Source organism: Paecilomyces variotii, assembly GCF_004022145.1.
Source record: "Paecilomyces variotii strain CBS 101075 chromosome Unknown C8Q69scaffold_1, whole genome shotgun sequence".
Lineage (NCBI taxonomy): Eukaryota > Fungi > Ascomycota > Eurotiomycetes > Eurotiales > Thermoascaceae > Paecilomyces > Paecilomyces variotii.
Genome location: NW_021167140.1, coordinates 3,378,249 through 3,393,633, shown reverse-complemented (window position 1 = coordinate 3,393,633; position 15,385 = coordinate 3,378,249). Strand labels below are relative to the sequence as shown.

Sequence of the window (15,385 nt, the reverse complement as noted above, 5' to 3'; positions counted from 1 at the left end):
GGACGGCGGATATCCTTGCGAGAATTTAGAATACCTCGCGAGAAGGCACCCGCGGGGCGGAATTGGGCATATGTTGACTCGTCACTCTTGTAGTCACTTCGCTTACGTTTAAAGCCGACTCTTTTACATCCTATAAACACCCTTTGGCAAGAGAAGTACGCACAGTTGGTATTGATAACATTGTTTCACACTCACAAAATCAGGAAAGATATGTATATATAAGCAATCTTGAGAATTTGTATATGCGTGCATGGCTATATAGTTTCCGAGGGACATATCCCAGAACATTACTTCCTTTGATTTTGTCGTAATGGACTGACCGGTGATTTTTTACTGTCTCCGGTCGATTATAAAGGAAGTGATAGAGACAGTGGACATAAATCTTTAAAAGTAGTATAAATGCCGAATGCGAACATGGCACTGAATAGGAAAGATATTATTGCAAGAACAGGTAATTGTCCACATAAAACTTCCTCGAAAGAATGTCTGCTCCGCTTTACCATCATGATGCTATGCAGGAGGAGCAGATATCTGTTACAACAAAGAAACGGGTTCTGGAACTCAACAGAGCAAGGAAGTAGAGGTGTGACATGTACATACAAATGTATGTACTACTATATTAAGCAAAGTATGGGAATTAAGGGAATTAAGTGGAAACAATAATCAAAAGAGACATAGTGGGGGAATGGCTATCCTCGTTTTCATCGAGTTCTGCGTCTGGGACGTGTAGAGACACTATTCCTAGAACCAAGACGGATTTCGAACCAGATCCTCAGCCACCGACGTCTCTCCCTTGTCGCTAGGCGTAAGAGGCTCGGGTCTAGCCGCGACGAAAGAGCTTGTTCTAGACGCGATTGGATACACTTGTTCTTTTTTTATTCCGATTTATGGTAGAAAATGCGGGAACTTCCTTCATTGGACATAATCCTAACAATAGGTCAATGACATAAAGGCATTTTTCTTCGCATTGTTGGCAGTGGTAATCATACTCCTGGAATGTGAGAACAGACGAAAACGTGGACTTGGGTCCCACGTGGAAAAGAAATCCGAAAGCGCCCATTGAAAGAAGAACAAGGTTTATCCCTGGTTTCAGAGCTAGTGGGTTCTGGAAGTTATTACATAGCAAATTGAAAAATCTTTCCGTTGCTGTGGGCACACGGGCAGAGGCAAGAAGAGAGCTCGTATTTTGTATACCTTAAGCCTCAATGGAAGTCAATTCCGCCGTTGATCCATCCCCCGGCCAGGGACAAGTTTGGCAGACTATCTCGTGCCTTCATTGTAGTGTATCCTGCGTAGCGTCCATGATCTTTGAATACCGCTGTGAAATACGGCTCCATCTCGAATGTTCTATGAATCTAGGGATTATTGTTGCCATGATGCAGTAACCCCTGTGTCCGTGAGCGGTTTTCTGTGCTGCTTGAATCCTGTGTAGACTAGATTTTGGATTAGTCTACTTTAACTAGAGCCCGTGCAGAACGCCACTGGCAATCATAACGCCATTCCCGCAACAACTGCTGAATTGCAGTAATCAATCAGGATGCGCGCCGGATAAATTTCGGCAGTCACGGCCAGTCAGAGTCGCGGGACCTGCACTGGCCCCATTTTCGGGCCAGAAGATCATCGTGAGCACGGAAAACGCCGTCGAAGTGGTGGTTGAGTATGCCGGTGTCGGTCAGTTGATGGTGATGAGATTCAACGATGTTGCGTACGCTCAGATAACATCTATCCCCGGATTCTCCCCATGATATCAGATCGCAGCAACAGGCGGGGAACGCGGGGATTCACGCAGACCATCTTATGTCCTCGCTCCAGGATCCAGTGTGAGATACTGCAATTCTGTTGCTCTTTGCTGCTGTGAGCAACCGGTGAGCAGCGAAGCCCCACGGAAATGGGACGGTCTGCCGATCCATTGCAACACCGAAGTGCGACATTACGCCGACTGGCATCGGGATCCGACCGACGATCCACAGTATCTCTCATCTCTCGGCCCCTGAACCATACTGTGTTTAGAGAATGGAGTATAATCTGCTGAGATTTTATCAGCCGTACGAGCCGTTTGCATGTAGCGTCGTCAGTGCCCAATGAGGCTGCATCGTCATCATTTTAGCGCTGTCAACTCACGGTCCATCGATTGTTTTGGATCCCCATGGGGATGCGTTGGCCAGTTAGGCTAGCATGGAGACTAGAGTAAATGAGATACACAAGCCCGATATATCGTGGGAGATTGACGTCAATTCGACCGGGGATTGAGAGTATTCGCATTCCATGACTTCTGTCCGTCTCTGTGCTCTTCAGCTAATGTAGATGTGGCTGCAGTCTCGCTCCGTCTGTATGAAACAAGATGTGATCTTGACCCCATGGCTAAGCTGAATGAGCGAGGTGGCACATACAGCATCATAGCCAGCAAGCGGGGACTAGTGTCTCTTCTGCTTTTATTTCTGGCTCTCAGATGTTTAGCAGATTACGATCCTCGAGGATGCCGAAACAGTTGCCGGAATAATAACACGAGCATGGGGATGATACGTCTCTCTCTGCCCGAAAACACTGTTGATACTAGGCTGCGAGCTGGAGTCCTCAGTGGACCAGGTGCAGATATCGTATACACCCAATTCAGACCCAGTTAACTCTGTTTTCTTCTGATCATCCATTCCCGTCGTGACACCTGATGATGGTGATGACAATGGAAGAGAGGCTGAAGGAGCCATGCGTGCATCAACCAGGGCTAGAATCTTATGAAAAAGACTGGGAGCAGCTTCGAGAAGCCTCGAGTTGTGTAAAAATCCCTCCGTGAGTAGAAGGGCGAGTGGTTTAGATCCACCGCAGGACTGTTGGTAGTCTAACCTGCCAAGGCTTGAGAACTGCGCTGTGTGGCAGACAAGATTATGGTCTGGTAACTTATAGCCCACATGGCGGGTTAAGTCGAGAAGTAGTAAAGTGCTATCTTCTTGATCCCCGCTTGAGATACGTCTGTGGCCTGGCTAGTGTGCTCGATCCTCGTGGAGAGAGAGAGCCTAGTCTCACCAGAAGAGGAAGGGCCCCGGATCCGGTCACCAGCCACGTCCCCGCGGGTTGGCCGCAAACATGGCGCCCTTCAATACAAAAGCCCTCTTGTTGCCTGCATTTGGGGAAATGAAAATAGTTCAAGAAACCATCCTTTTTTCTATTTCTCCTTTACCCAATCCTGCTGTCCCTGGAACATAATCCTTGAGTGTCCACTGGGTCAAGGAAGGACAGCAGTTGGTTGACTACTATATCTAGTCTTTTATTTCCTTTCCTCCTCTTCAGGAATCAAATACAATCATGCCTTTCCTGTTCAAGAAGCCTGACGATGCCACGGGCTCTGCAGCCCCGGCTATTGCCATTGGATTCTTTGTTGCTTTTGGTGGTGTTCTCTTTGGGTATGTACAGTAGTACATCTGCTAGGTGCTTTTGATACGTGGTTTGAGAATTCTTATTGACTATAACCTAGATATGATACTGGCACAATCAGTGGCATCCTGGCCATGAAATACTGGCGGGACCACTTCTCCACTGGGTATATCAATCCCGCAGACGGCCAACCCGACGTCACATCCCAGCAGTCCTCGATGATTGTGTCTCTCTTGTCGGCCGGTACATTTTTCGGAGCATTGGCGGCTGGTGCGATTGCAGACCGCATTGGACGTCGACTAGCTATGATCTTCGAATCCTTCGTCTTCTGCTTTGGTGTCATTCTGCAAGTCTCTGCTACGGCGATTCCCTTGTTTGTGGCAGGCAGGTTCTTCGCTGGTCTAGGTGTCGGTCTGCTCTCCGCTACCATCCCACTGTATCAGTCGGAGACGTCTCCTAAATGGATTCGAGGAGCTATTGTCGGTTCCTACCAGCTGGCCATCACCTTGGGTCTCCTCCTCGCCGCCATTGTCAACAACTCCACCAAGGACCGCCAGGACACGGGCTCCTATCGAATCCCCATTGCAGTACAATTCGCCTGGGCTATAATCCTTGTCATTGGAATGCTTCTCCTGCCTGAGACCCCTCGGTTCCTGATCAAGCGTGACAGACACGGAGATGCAGCGAAGGCTCTAGCTCGTCTTCGTCGTACTGACACCGACGATCCTAGTCTGATCCAGGAGTTGACGGAGATCCAGGCAAACCACGAATATGAGATGAGCCTGGGCGCAGCTTCTTGGTCTGAGATCCTGTATGGTAGTCTGGGAAAGCGCCTGGCCACTGGTTGCGCTGTTCAAGCTCTGCAGCAGCTTGCTGGAGTGAACTTCATCTGTGAGTATCCCCTTCTACCCAAGACACTATATATATATATATATGCATTTACTCATTCCATACACCTAATTTAGTCTACTACGGAACTTCCTTCTTTCAAAATTCTGGGATCCAGAACGCCTTCGTCGTCACGCTCATTACCAACATCATTAACGTTGTCTCGACGTTCCCCGGTCTCCTGATGGTGGAGAGATGGGGTCGTCGCCCCCTTCTTCTCTTCGGAGCGGTTGGCATGTTTGTTTGCCAGTACATCGTCGCCATTGTGGGCACTACTACGTCCTCCGTTGTCGCGAACAAGGTCCTGATCGCCTTCGTCTGCGTCTACATTTTTTTCTTCGCCAGCTCCTGGGGTCCTGTCGCTTGGGTGGTCACGGGTGAACTGTTCCCATTGAAGGCTCGGGCCCGCTGCCTCTCGATCACAACAGCCACCAACTGGCTCCTCAACTGGGCCATTGCCTACGCTACTCCCTACATGGTCAACGATGGCCCCGGCAATGCCAACCTGCAATCAAAGGTCTTTTTCATCTGGGGTGGCTTCTGTCTGATCTGTGCTATCTTCGTGTACACCTGCATCTACGAGACCAAGGGCCTAACCCTGGAGCAAGTCGATGAGCTCTACGCCAAGGTCCCCGTGGCTTGGAAGTCGGCTGGCTTCGTGCCCACCGTCAATTACAGCGATGTTCGCGATATCGCAGCCGATCTTAAGGGTGGCACTCTGGCTGACCTCGAGACTGGGGCCCAGGAGAAGCGGATGGAGCATGCCGACCATCTGGAGACGGTTGCCAAGTCGGACGAGTAAGGCGTTCTCAGTACAGATTTTGGATTTCGAGTGTATTATTTTTTTTTTTTTTTTTTTTGGTTGGGCTGGCGTATGTCTATTTGCTTTGAGCGTGAGATCATGATAGACCAAGATAGGAGTTATGCTAGAACCTTCCCGTGTTGGAGACATCGGGAGCGCATTTTATTATTACGACGACCTATTTCATGGACCTTCTCAACCAAAAAAATGAGTTTTCAGTTAACTGAATTCAAATGACCGTGGCACGAGTACTCCGTAATGTGCTTAAGTGTGCAAGAAAATGCAGATGACGCACATAATCCGCTCCCCTCCGACGGATGACCGAACCGGATGATGATTCCTGATATACAGAATACAACTGCCCCTATAGTTAGAACAGGATCATAGCTCCACCGACAACCTGTATTGTTGGCACACCATCGAAGCTTTAGCTTTGGCGCTCCATGGCCACAGACGGGTGTGGCGGCCACGCAAGGCTTCTCGACCACCACGTTGTAGGATTGTTGTCTGCTTTCCGGAAACATCGAAGGCAGCAGCATATAAGGTGGATATAAGGTTCGTGAGAAGCATTCCAGAACCAAAGAACTCGCAGAGGCTGTGTGAAACATTAGGAGAATCCCCTTGTCTTCTGGTTGACGATCTCACATCACTGGTTCTCGATCATCCGGGTCTGCGGGCCATCATAATTGAGTTCGTTCTTTTCCTCTCTAGATTTATTTCGCGTTGAATGCCATCATTTCTCGTCCATCTGGGTTGCGGGAAGCGAGAGAGAAGAATGAACTCATTGGAGAGACGAAAGCGAGAATGCCAGCTTGTCGTCAGTGGCTGCCCCCACGTGACGCGTACCCGTGGGCTTGTTGGGAGGGAAAAACCCGGTTCGAGGATGAAGATCGCGATCCGTTTAGGGTCTGATCTCAGATCTCGATTATTAACTATGGTAATGAATAATTGCTCTTCGTCCAGGTAGGAGGTAATAATTTATCTTGTATGTGAGCTCCCCGAAACAAGAAAAAGGTTTTGCTTCTATATCACTCTCACCGTTCTTTCTAGAGGTCTGACCTGAAGCCTCGTTATTTGACCTCATAGCGACGCCCAATTCTTTTGACAGCGGGCGCTAATCATCGTTAAAGCGCTACTGGTGCTAGTTACTTCTTAGCATAAACTCATTAGTCGTCTGTCTTGCTTATTCTGCGTTGTCTATCATAACTGGATCTCTCAATTCGATCCGATCCGATTCATATCTGCCATGCGATCATTAAGCGACCGGTCTAGGCGCTCCTCTTGATGTTCAACAGAAGAAAGATAAAATGGAATCCATATCGAAATCGAAATCGAAGCTGCTGTCGAACACGCGCTCCCCGTCTCCTCGTGAAGATAAGCCCAAGGCGGCGCTCCAGTTCGCGCGCCAGGCAGAGAAGCTTGCAGTCCGACATGGCAGCGATGATGACCTGCATGCGACGGCTGCTGTCGAAGGTAAATTCGTCACGCCCCATGATGCGGTGATTGAGACAGCCGAAGGGGGCCGATTACCATCGGTGCCATTGAAGGAAGCGGAGCGGTTGAATGAATTGAGAGAAAGGGTCGATACTGGCCGGCAGAGGGACTCTGGTTCGGCTGCATCATCTTCATCGTCCTCGTCCCCGTCGCCGCCCCGGGAAGCAAGGGTGTTGTCAACGCGAACATCGTCGTCTACTTTACTGGCCGAGAAGCGAAACGCGGCAAACAGTCGACCGGGGGAGTCGCAGGGACGGCTTGATACATGTACTCCGCCGTCGCATACGCATCCTCTCTTCCCTCCACTGCCAATTTATGGTCCGCCGTCGTTTCTGCGCAATCTCCAGTGTCAGTCCTTTCGCGTCATCTCGTTCTTTTTGTCATTATCGTTTCTGGGGGCCATTGTGCTAGGGTCGTTGCTGAGCAGTATCCCGACTGGAATCAGGCATACTTGGATGCGATTGAGGGGCCGGAATCCGGATGAGGAGCGGAAGTTCTATCCGGAGGAGATCCAGAGGGAGCGGGCGAGAAAGGAGGCTGCAGAGCGATGGGAGCGGAGGCTGCGACAGAAGAAGAGTGAGGATGATATGGAGACGGGCGAGGAGGATTATCCACCATTGGAAGGAGGGAAGGATCCGCTGATCAGCGACCTCGCGTACTATGCGAGAAGAGTCGGGCTAGATGCGGAGAAGTTCAAGGTGCAGACGGAAGATGGGTTCCTCATTAACCTGTGGCATCTTTACGATCCGAAAGAGTATACGCCCCTACCAGAAGAAGAGAGACAACATCGCGGCCCAGACGTCTTTCAGGAACAGAATAAAAAAGGAAAACACACCCCGAGGAACTCTTCGAACCGACGATACCCTGTTCTTCTCATCCCCGGTCTCCTCCAACAAGCGGGTACGTACTGCGCGAACGACGATGACAGTTTGTCTTTTTTCCTTTGCAAGGCGGGATATGATGTGTGGCTAGGCGACAATCGCTGTGGATTTGAACCGGTGCACACGATGTTAACTTACGCCGATCCCCGAATGTGGGCCTGGAACATCCGTCAGATGGGAGTGCTCGACTTGCCTGCGTTGATATCGCGCGTTCTGTACCAGACGGGCTTCGACAAGCTTGGGTTGATCTGTCACTCTCAGGGGACAACAGAGACTCTGGTGGCACTGGCGCGGGACCAGCGACCTGAGATCGGTCAGCATATCTCTGTCTTCTGCGCTCTCGCTCCAGCAGCATATGCTGGGCCATTGATCAAGAAAATGTACTTCCGCTTCATGAGGATCATCAGCCCTTCAATGTTCCGCATCTTTTTTGGAATCCACGCGTTCATTCCCTTCATGATGACCATCCATTCAGTCCTCCATCCCCGCATCTACGGCGCCCTGGGGTACAGGGTTTTCTCTTATCTCTTCAGCTGGACTGATGACCGCTGGGACCGTGGCCTGCGCGATCGCATGTTCCAGTTCTCACCGGTCTATGTCAGCGCGGAGAGTATGCGGTGGTGGCTCGGCCGGGACTGCTTCGCGAAGCAGAAATGTATCCTTGCGACGAGGGAAGACGCAATTCGCGAAGACCTCGAGGATGACAGGTACGCAAACGGTCTCTGTGACGGCGACAGACGTGCCGATGGGGCCTGGTACGGGCCTGGAGTGCCCCCGTTCGCTCTCTGGATCGCAGGATCCGATGATCTTGTGGATGGACGTCGTCTGCTACGACGTTTTCGAAACGGTCGGGAGCCACACGTTGACGTTGTCCATGCCAAGATTATCGACGAGTACGAGCATCTAGATGTTGTCTGGGCGCTGGATATGATCGAACAGGTGGGGAAGGAGGTCAGAGATGTTCTATGGAAAACGGTACCAGAAGACGTAAAAGCGAGCTGCCGCATTCCGAGAGGCGTTCAGCCGATGATATGATACCCCGTTATCTGCGCATTTGTATATAGACATGTTTGGCATAGCTGTGTACTTTTGGATATGATTTGTATTATGGCATGGCATGACTCCTTGTCATTAGATTGTATGGCTGCATTAATGAGAATATGTATCACAGTGAAAATCGAGTCGATTCAACAATGCTAGATCACTTGTAGACCGCACAAATCAATTACGTTGGAGTCTTATTCCACTCATAAAACCCCATATCAGAAAGAATGAAACAAACAACCCCGTTTCTTTTTAGATTATACCGTGGCTGGCTAAATCTCCGAACCTATCCCGTTGCATACACTTCGGGTTCCACAAACAAACCACGAACACCACCTTTTACCAGAACAGGAAGTAATTATGATTGACGGGTGACCGTCGAGCATTCTCAAAAAGGAAATTCCTACTAATTCGTTAGTTCAGAGACCAGTTAAACTATGCAGTTTGTAGATCCCCCTCCGTTTAATTACTTTTCTTTTTTTCTTTTTTTTTTCAGACCGCGCCATCTGTTCGTGCAACAAAGCAAAGCTCAAAACCCATTTTTAAACCCCCCGAACAAAAAAACAATGAAGACCCAAAACCCCCCACAAAACAACGATTTCCTATAAAATTTCTACTTAGACCGACTCGAGACAGAAAATGCCCAAAAAACTCCTCGTCATCATCGGCGTAACTGGCAACCAAGGCGGTTCCGTTGCTGCTCGCTTCCTTCAAGACCCCAACTATCGCATCCGCGGCCTAACCCGTAACCCCGCCTCGCCCACCGCGAAAGCCCTCTCCACTCGAGGCGTCGAGATCGTCCACGCCGACCTGGACGACCGCGAGAGTCTCATCCGTGCCTTTTCCGGAGCGAATCTCATCTTCAGCGTCACGAATTACTGGGAGCCGTTCTTCCGCCCGGACAGCAGACGGCGGGCAGCCAGTGCGGGGATCTCATGTCGGCGATACGCATATAACGTCGAGTTACGCCAGGGGAAGAACATTGCAGATGCGGCCGCGCGGACGGTAGACAGTTTGGATGACAATGGGTTTATTGCCTCGACGTTGAGTCATGCGAAGAAATGTAGTGGTGGGAAGTTGAACGAGTTGTATCATTTCGATGCAAAGGCGGATGTGTTTCCGCGGTATGTCAGAGATAAGTATCCGAGGTTGGCGAGGAAGATGTCGTGTGTGCAGACGGGATTTTTCATGTCGAGTTGGAAGTTGGTCACGGAGTTGTGGTTTGGAAAGGTTGGTATATATCTTTTTTGGCTTTTCTTTCCTTGCTTTTTTATTTACTATACCCCCTTCACAGCTAACTTCACATCATACCAGCTCCCCGATGGAACCATCCAAATGCGCTTCCCCACATCTCCAGATGCCCCCATCCCTCACCTCGACGTGAACGCCGATACGGGCAACTTCGTCTACGCCATCTCCCAACTCCCACCGGGAAGAAGCTACATAGCCGCAGGTTCAACGTGCAGCTGGACCGAATACATGCGCCTCTGGAGTAAAATCACCCGCGTCCCCTCGAGCTATAGGCAAGTCAGTCCGGAAGCTATGATTGACGAGCTGCCTGATAAGGAATACGCGAGGGAATTGGCAGATATGTTTCTTTATTCTTCTGATCCCGGGTATGATGGTGGAGATGGATCATTGTTGGGGGTGGATGAGATTAGAGAGGTTCGTTTTATTTATTTATTTTTTTTGTCTTTCTTTTCTTGCTGAAGTATTTCGAGTTTGTGGCTGATGTGAATTTTTGTTATTGAAAAGGCTGGTATAGATTGTCCGACGACGAGTTTAGAGGAATGGATGAGGAAGCAGGATTGGTCGCCTGTTATTGGAAGGAGGGAGCGAAAGCAATCTGTCGCTCGGTGTTGATGATGAAGGGACTATTAATAATAAGATGGGGAAATGAGATAACTAGCAACAATGGAGAGGAATTTTGATGCTCAAGCATGGTATAGAATTTAGCTTGCATACACCGGTGGGGTTATTGGTCGTATTCTCTATAGTTATTTTAAGCGGGAAAGGTTATATTATATTATGGTCATGGAGTATTTCGTATCAACTCTATACTTTCGAAAAAATGAGCTTACAACATGAACTCTTTCAACATGACAAATTTATTGTAGCGTATTATAACATCAGATGCAATAACTAGATCACTGGCTATACACGCAGAGTCTATTCAGACAGCATCAGCTCTGCCATGCCTCCAAAGCTAGTTGGATTTCTCATCCGCACTAATCGCATTCTAACAGGCCCAGACGTATATTTTTCAGTCCTGCAAATACCTGAGCCCTGCTGATTTCAAACGATCAGATCAATAAATAAAACCAGATGACATATGAATCTGACCCATGCAGGTAGCAGCCTGGACATGGACGGGCCACCCCATTCTCCATAGTCTTCGGCCACTTCCCTTTCAGGAGTCTAGTAATGAGCGTAGACACACCGGTTGAAATCTCCCTCAGCTCAAAACGCCGCCATTCGAATGTCCCATTCATCTCCAATGATAGAGCCTGCAAGAAAAATTCCTTCTGCGACTCTCTCAAGAAGTATCCCACGTGAGAAATATCTTCTTGGCCTATCTCCATCTCGGAGGAACCGCTGCAGCACAGCCGGTAAGCCATAACATGTCAAAGGGCGTGCATTATCCCACCCACCAATCTGGCAAATCCGGTACATACATAAATGTAAGCACCACCAACCAGGATATAAATTCCCTACTTATACTTCCGCGGCACTGGACAATTAATCTATGACCTCTATAATACCATCACCTTCAAAGATGACAGATAATTACAGCAACCTCCAGTTCCGCATCGCGACACCAGACGACGCCCCGCAGCTTCAGCAGCTGGTGCAATCTGCATTTTGCGCCCATGACACCAGACCAGATTGGACGGGACATCTGGAGCTGGCGTCGAACTTTCGCATTGAAGTGGATGAAATCATGACCAACATTACCGATCCGGACATGGTCATCCTAATTGCTTTTACTCCTTTGAATGAGAATGGAAATTCCGGTAATAATAACGACAAGGACATCGTGGCCTCCATCTCGGTTTCCAAACGCGGAACAGATGTCGGTCGTCTCTCCATGTTTGCGGTAAACGAACGGTACCAACGCGGTGGTGTTGGGCGCCAGGTCCTCGCTTACGCTGAAGACTATTGCCATCGGACTTGGGGCGTGGAGAAATTTTCTCTCAATACTCTTTCCACGCGTAAAGCACTTATCGAGTGGTACATGCGGCGTGGATACCGGAAGACAGGTGAAACGTCGCCGTTTCCGCGCGAAAGATTCAAGGATCTGGAGTTGCCGGATGATATGTGTTTTGTTGAGTTCGAGAAGGATCTCAGATAAGGGTACTTATGGAATCGTGTGTGAGCTGTGATTCTCTGTGAAGAACGGGTGCTACGTAATGACAGCAGCCACAGCTCAGTGCACATTATGGGAGTGCATGTGCACTTACATATTATGGATCTAGGATTGGACTGAAATATTGGGACATGAAAGACATCTGGGAAGGTCTGTGCCCTCTGAGGAGTAGATACAATGTTAGAAGTAGAAGTTTTCTTTTTGGAAATAACGTTTACAACCAACTAGACTTTGTTAATTCTTGAGCAGATAGTCAGGAAGGAGTCGGTGCTAATATATTCTGGCCTACTATATCCGGCTCCAAAGCTGTTTCACTCCGTTGAAGCCATATCTATGCACTATATAGTATACACTGACTTCCCTATCTTTCTGCAAACGTCACGTGGGGACGAGGAGTGGAATAGATATGATGGTGGAGGATTTGCTATAGCCTGTAATCAACAAATGAGAGGTAGACCATACAATGAAAGGATTTCTGGAATCATAGTCGCGTTCTAACGCGGGAGTCCGGTTATAGATAGCCATGTTAGGTGATCGATTGTATCTCCTCCAGGGAGACACTACTAGAATACATCAGCATGTAGAACACCTGCTTCTCTCAGCAATATGCTAACCAAATGCAATACCCTGAGCTCTGTTTCTCCCATGCATCCTGTGATATAATAATGTACAGCAAACCACTATGCAAAGAGAGACTGCGTTATGGCTAACGAGGCAAGAGCAACCACAGATGAAACCCTGCAACAATAGCAATTTTACCATGTCCAGATCAGATAAAAATAAAACGCCAGAACAACGCGCGCAACATATTTAACAGATGCAATGAATTCCCCAATGATCGTCCGCGGCTGCTGCTGTTGACGAGCGAAGGTAGAGGCTTTGCTCTTCCATCGCACATCATCACCGTTCTCTGTCCATGCCCGGTAGCGCTCGTTGCTGCTGCTGATGTCGTCATCGTGCGCGTTCTTGGCATATTGGATGAGGCTCACGCTACCACGGCTGGAGAGGCGGGCGTCAGTATAGCCGGGGGAAGAAGTGGCAGAGCTGGAAGTGCTCGAGTATGGGTACTTGGAAGGCGCTTGTTCATACCGTCGAGGTTCGGACAGTGGGAGGCTCGGCTCCAGTCCAGTGGAGGCAGCAGGCGCATAGAAAGAAACCGTAACAGAACGCGCAATGAGAACGATGAGAGTAAAAGCCAACAGACATCCATAGCGGATGAAGATGCCTAGTTGATCAGGCAAAAGGCACAGATGGTTCTGCACTGTCTGTGACGACCCCGTGCCAGGCGGTTTTCCAGTGTCAGGATCAACCGGATTCCAGAGGCTCGTCATCAGGAATCCCGGTCGACGGACACCCATTGCCCACGAGAGACTCTTCACGGTGATCTCCTTCGGGGAGCCGCTGAACTCGCGGTGGGCAATTTCACAGTAGTCGTGGTCATCACCAGAGTAGATATGTGCAATTCCAGGACCAACCTTGGAGATAAGATCTTTCGAGATAGTTTCTGTGAGGACGTTCTGATACTGGTAGCCTCCTGCGACCTTGATGGAGTTTCCCTCATCTTCCTGGGGAAGTGGATCCGTCGAGACTGGAGGATATCTTTCCCGCAGCGGTCCACACGGAGTAGCTGGTCTTCGATATAAAGGAACGTGGGTCAAAAGGATAGTCGGGAATCCGGGTGCTTCGACCGGATCCTTCTCGTGTACAGTAGGCTCGAGGACATCGTGTACTCCTGGTGTGAAAAGGACGCCCTCTAGCTGATTCTTCCACGAACGCAACTCATCAGCCTCTCTGCGGGCTTTGTACTCCTGAACATTATCCAAGAAATCTTGTGTATCTCTCCAGATAAAGGAATTGGGACTGACACCATCGCCAGCCCCTGCACCCGAACTGCCGGTCTCTGGATCCGGCTGATCCATAGCACTTAGAGAGACTGTGTTGACAGAAACAAAGCTATGGTTTCCAATCACGTCAACACGGTTCCCCTCACCAAAGTATGCCTGAAACCGTTTCCGGACGGGGTCTTGGATACCTGTCCCGAACCCCAAGTCATGATTTCCTGGCATGCTGGCAATCAATTTGCGACCCCAGGGGTTCGCTACAGTACGAGAGCCACCGTCATTGAAATGATCAAAGAAAATCCTCCCGAAACGATCGTACTCCTTCAACCAAAATTTATCCCCATAGCCCTTGTATCTCTCATCCGGACTGGAGCTAGTCCTCGTCGCCCACTCTCTACCGCCGTCGAAGAGATCCCCCAAGAAAACCACAGAGTCTGGAAGGAGCGTCTTCTGCATTGCCCAATATACTCGTCTCAAATACTGATCGGTATATTTCACCGTCAACGTCGACAGTGGCCACGGTCGACCAGGATAGGTATGGGGATCTACCAGCTGGGGATCGGCGATGAAAGCGACATGATGCGGCGTGGCGTCTTGAGGCTAGAGACCCCATCCCTTAAAATCAGCTTCTTCCCACCCAAATACACAGCGCCATAATAATCGACAGAGAACCCACTCACCCATTTCTCCCATCCTCCCCAGGCGCAACTCTCCAAACTTTCCCGAAATATCGTCCGCTCTCCCCATAACAGCGTGAACGCCCATAGAAGTATTAGTCCATTCCTTAGATTAATCGCTTGCTTCGCGATCCTCCATGCTTCATGCGTATACCCCCCGCGTCTTCGTACATCGCCGTCAACTCTATAGACGTATGAAAGAGCACGATTCCGCAGCCCGATCCATAACTGGGGATCGCGCACGCGATCCAATGTCGCCAGTATTGGAAAATCGTCTTTGAGGGTTGGCTCGCGATTGTACGACAAGCCGCCGGCCCCATGCATATATGCGTAACTCATGATCGCTGAGGACAGGAAGCCGCTGAACGAGGGTGTGGTGTTTCAACTCCGCGCCTTGGAAATTTAGCTCATTCTCCGGAGCGCGGGCGTGGATGTGGTTAGAAAGAGCGAGGCCGCATGCTCTCGAGTGCAGGCAGCTTTTCGAGCAGGTATAACTATAGAACAAGAATCACGATATGTATCGGATTATAGACATCTGCACCAGATATCACAGATATCCTGGACAATGCATGGGGCCACGGAGGGGCATGAGACAGGGAGAAGAGAGCTGGATGGGCATAACTGAACAACTACTCCGTAACGAGCTGCTGGATTCAGGGACCGATCCAGAATGGGGCTGTCACGTGACCGTGATCAGCGGAGCCGCGATCTATTTATGTCGTTGCCAAAGCTAACTCGAGGAAGAGGAGTTTATTGGAGATAGTTGGAGGTACTAATATCCTTTTATACTTATCAAGAGTAGATGCCTCACGATCACGAAGTCAATTGCACCCGTCATGAGGAAATACGATAATGTACTGCAACACAATGCAGCAAGCAACGGAGAATGCTGTGAGACCGATACAATAATGCCGCGTCGATGGTGGAGTATGGGGACCCACTTCCACGCAACCCAACGGCCGGGGAAAATTGTTTAGTCTACTCTACTCTACCATACTCCTTCAAACTCCTTCGTCCCGAGC

At 49.5% G+C, this 15,385-nt stretch overlaps 5 protein-coding genes across 5 annotated transcripts; 4 read left to right on the top strand and 1 right to left on the bottom strand.

The window, feature by feature from the left end:
- Nucleotides 1-3,130: 3,130 nt before the first annotated feature.
- Nucleotides 3,131-5,167, top strand: C8Q69DRAFT_43163 (putative transporter). Its single transcript, XM_028628490.1, has 2 exons — nt 3,131-4,260; nt 4,335-5,167. The coding sequence occupies exons 1-2, from the start codon at nt 3,504-3,506 to the stop codon at nt 5,057-5,059; spliced, it is 1,482 nt and encodes a 493-aa protein (XP_028489613.1). The 5' UTR covers nt 3,131-3,503; the 3' UTR covers nt 5,060-5,167.
- Nucleotides 5,168-5,946: 779 nt separating this feature from the next.
- C8Q69DRAFT_43192 (putative ab-hydrolase associated lipase) lies at nt 5,947-8,626 on the top strand. The gene is made up of 2 exons (XM_028628496.1): nt 5,947-6,048; nt 6,190-8,626. Exon 2 carries the CDS (start codon nt 6,367-6,369, stop codon nt 8,467-8,469), a length of 2,103 nt encoding a protein of 700 aa, XP_028489612.1. The 5' UTR covers nt 5,947-6,048; nt 6,190-6,366; the 3' UTR covers nt 8,470-8,626.
- A 95-nt stretch (nt 8,627-8,721) lies between these two features.
- Nucleotides 8,722-10,568, top strand: C8Q69DRAFT_453174 (hypothetical protein). Its single transcript, XM_028629607.1, has 3 exons — nt 8,722-9,708; nt 9,793-10,143; nt 10,234-10,568. The coding sequence occupies exons 1-3, from the start codon at nt 9,118-9,120 to the stop codon at nt 10,339-10,341; spliced, it is 1,050 nt and encodes a 349-aa protein (XP_028489611.1). The 5' UTR covers nt 8,722-9,117; the 3' UTR covers nt 10,342-10,568.
- Nucleotides 10,569-11,160: 592 nt separating this feature from the next.
- On the top strand, nt 11,161-12,145 carry C8Q69DRAFT_453170 (acyl-CoA N-acyltransferase). The gene has a single exon (XM_028629606.1). It carries the CDS (start codon nt 11,225-11,227, stop codon nt 11,828-11,830), a length of 606 nt encoding a protein of 201 aa, XP_028489610.1. The 5' UTR covers nt 11,161-11,224; the 3' UTR covers nt 11,831-12,145.
- Nucleotides 12,129-15,162, bottom strand: C8Q69DRAFT_453169 (putative manganese ion homeostasis). Its single transcript, XM_028629605.1, has 2 exons — nt 14,367-15,162; nt 12,129-14,286 (listed from the first exon to the last, which is right to left on the bottom strand). Exons 1-2 carry the CDS (start codon nt 14,700-14,702, stop codon nt 12,601-12,603), a joined length of 2,022 nt encoding a protein of 673 aa, XP_028489609.1. The 5' UTR covers nt 14,703-15,162; the 3' UTR covers nt 12,129-12,600.
- Between the last annotated feature and the right edge of the window lie 223 nt (nt 15,163-15,385).

Excerpts from the sequence above, each read along its gene's own strand:
- C8Q69DRAFT_43163 (XM_028628490.1), top strand. The coding sequence starts at position 3,504 with ATGAAATACTGGCGGGACCACTTCTCCACTGGGTATATCAATCCCGCA. Across the intron at positions 4,261-4,334 it reads TGCTGGAGTGAACTTCATCT|TCTACTACGGAACTTCCTTC; the intron begins GTGAGTATCCCC and ends CACCTAATTTAG.
- C8Q69DRAFT_43192 (XM_028628496.1), top strand. The coding sequence starts at position 6,367 with ATGGAATCCATATCGAAATCGAAATCGAAGCTGCTGTCGAACACGCGC.
- C8Q69DRAFT_453174 (XM_028629607.1), top strand. The coding sequence starts at position 9,118 with ATGCCCAAAAAACTCCTCGTCATCATCGGCGTAACTGGCAACCAAGGC. Across the intron at positions 9,709-9,792 it reads CGGAGTTGTGGTTTGGAAAG|CTCCCCGATGGAACCATCCA; the intron begins GTTGGTATATAT and ends ACATCATACCAG. Across the intron at positions 10,144-10,233 it reads GGGTGGATGAGATTAGAGAG|GCTGGTATAGATTGTCCGAC; the intron begins GTTCGTTTTATT and ends GTTATTGAAAAG.
- C8Q69DRAFT_453170 (XM_028629606.1), top strand. The coding sequence starts at position 11,225 with ATGACCTCTATAATACCATCACCTTCAAAGATGACAGATAATTACAGC.
- C8Q69DRAFT_453169 (XM_028629605.1), bottom strand. The coding sequence starts at position 14,702 with ATGAGTTACGCATATATGCATGGGGCCGGCGGCTTGTCGTACAATCGC. Across the intron at positions 14,287-14,366 it reads GGGGAGGATGGGAGAAATGG|CCTCAAGACGCCACGCCGCA; the intron begins GTGAGTGGGTTC and ends TGGGGTCTCTAG.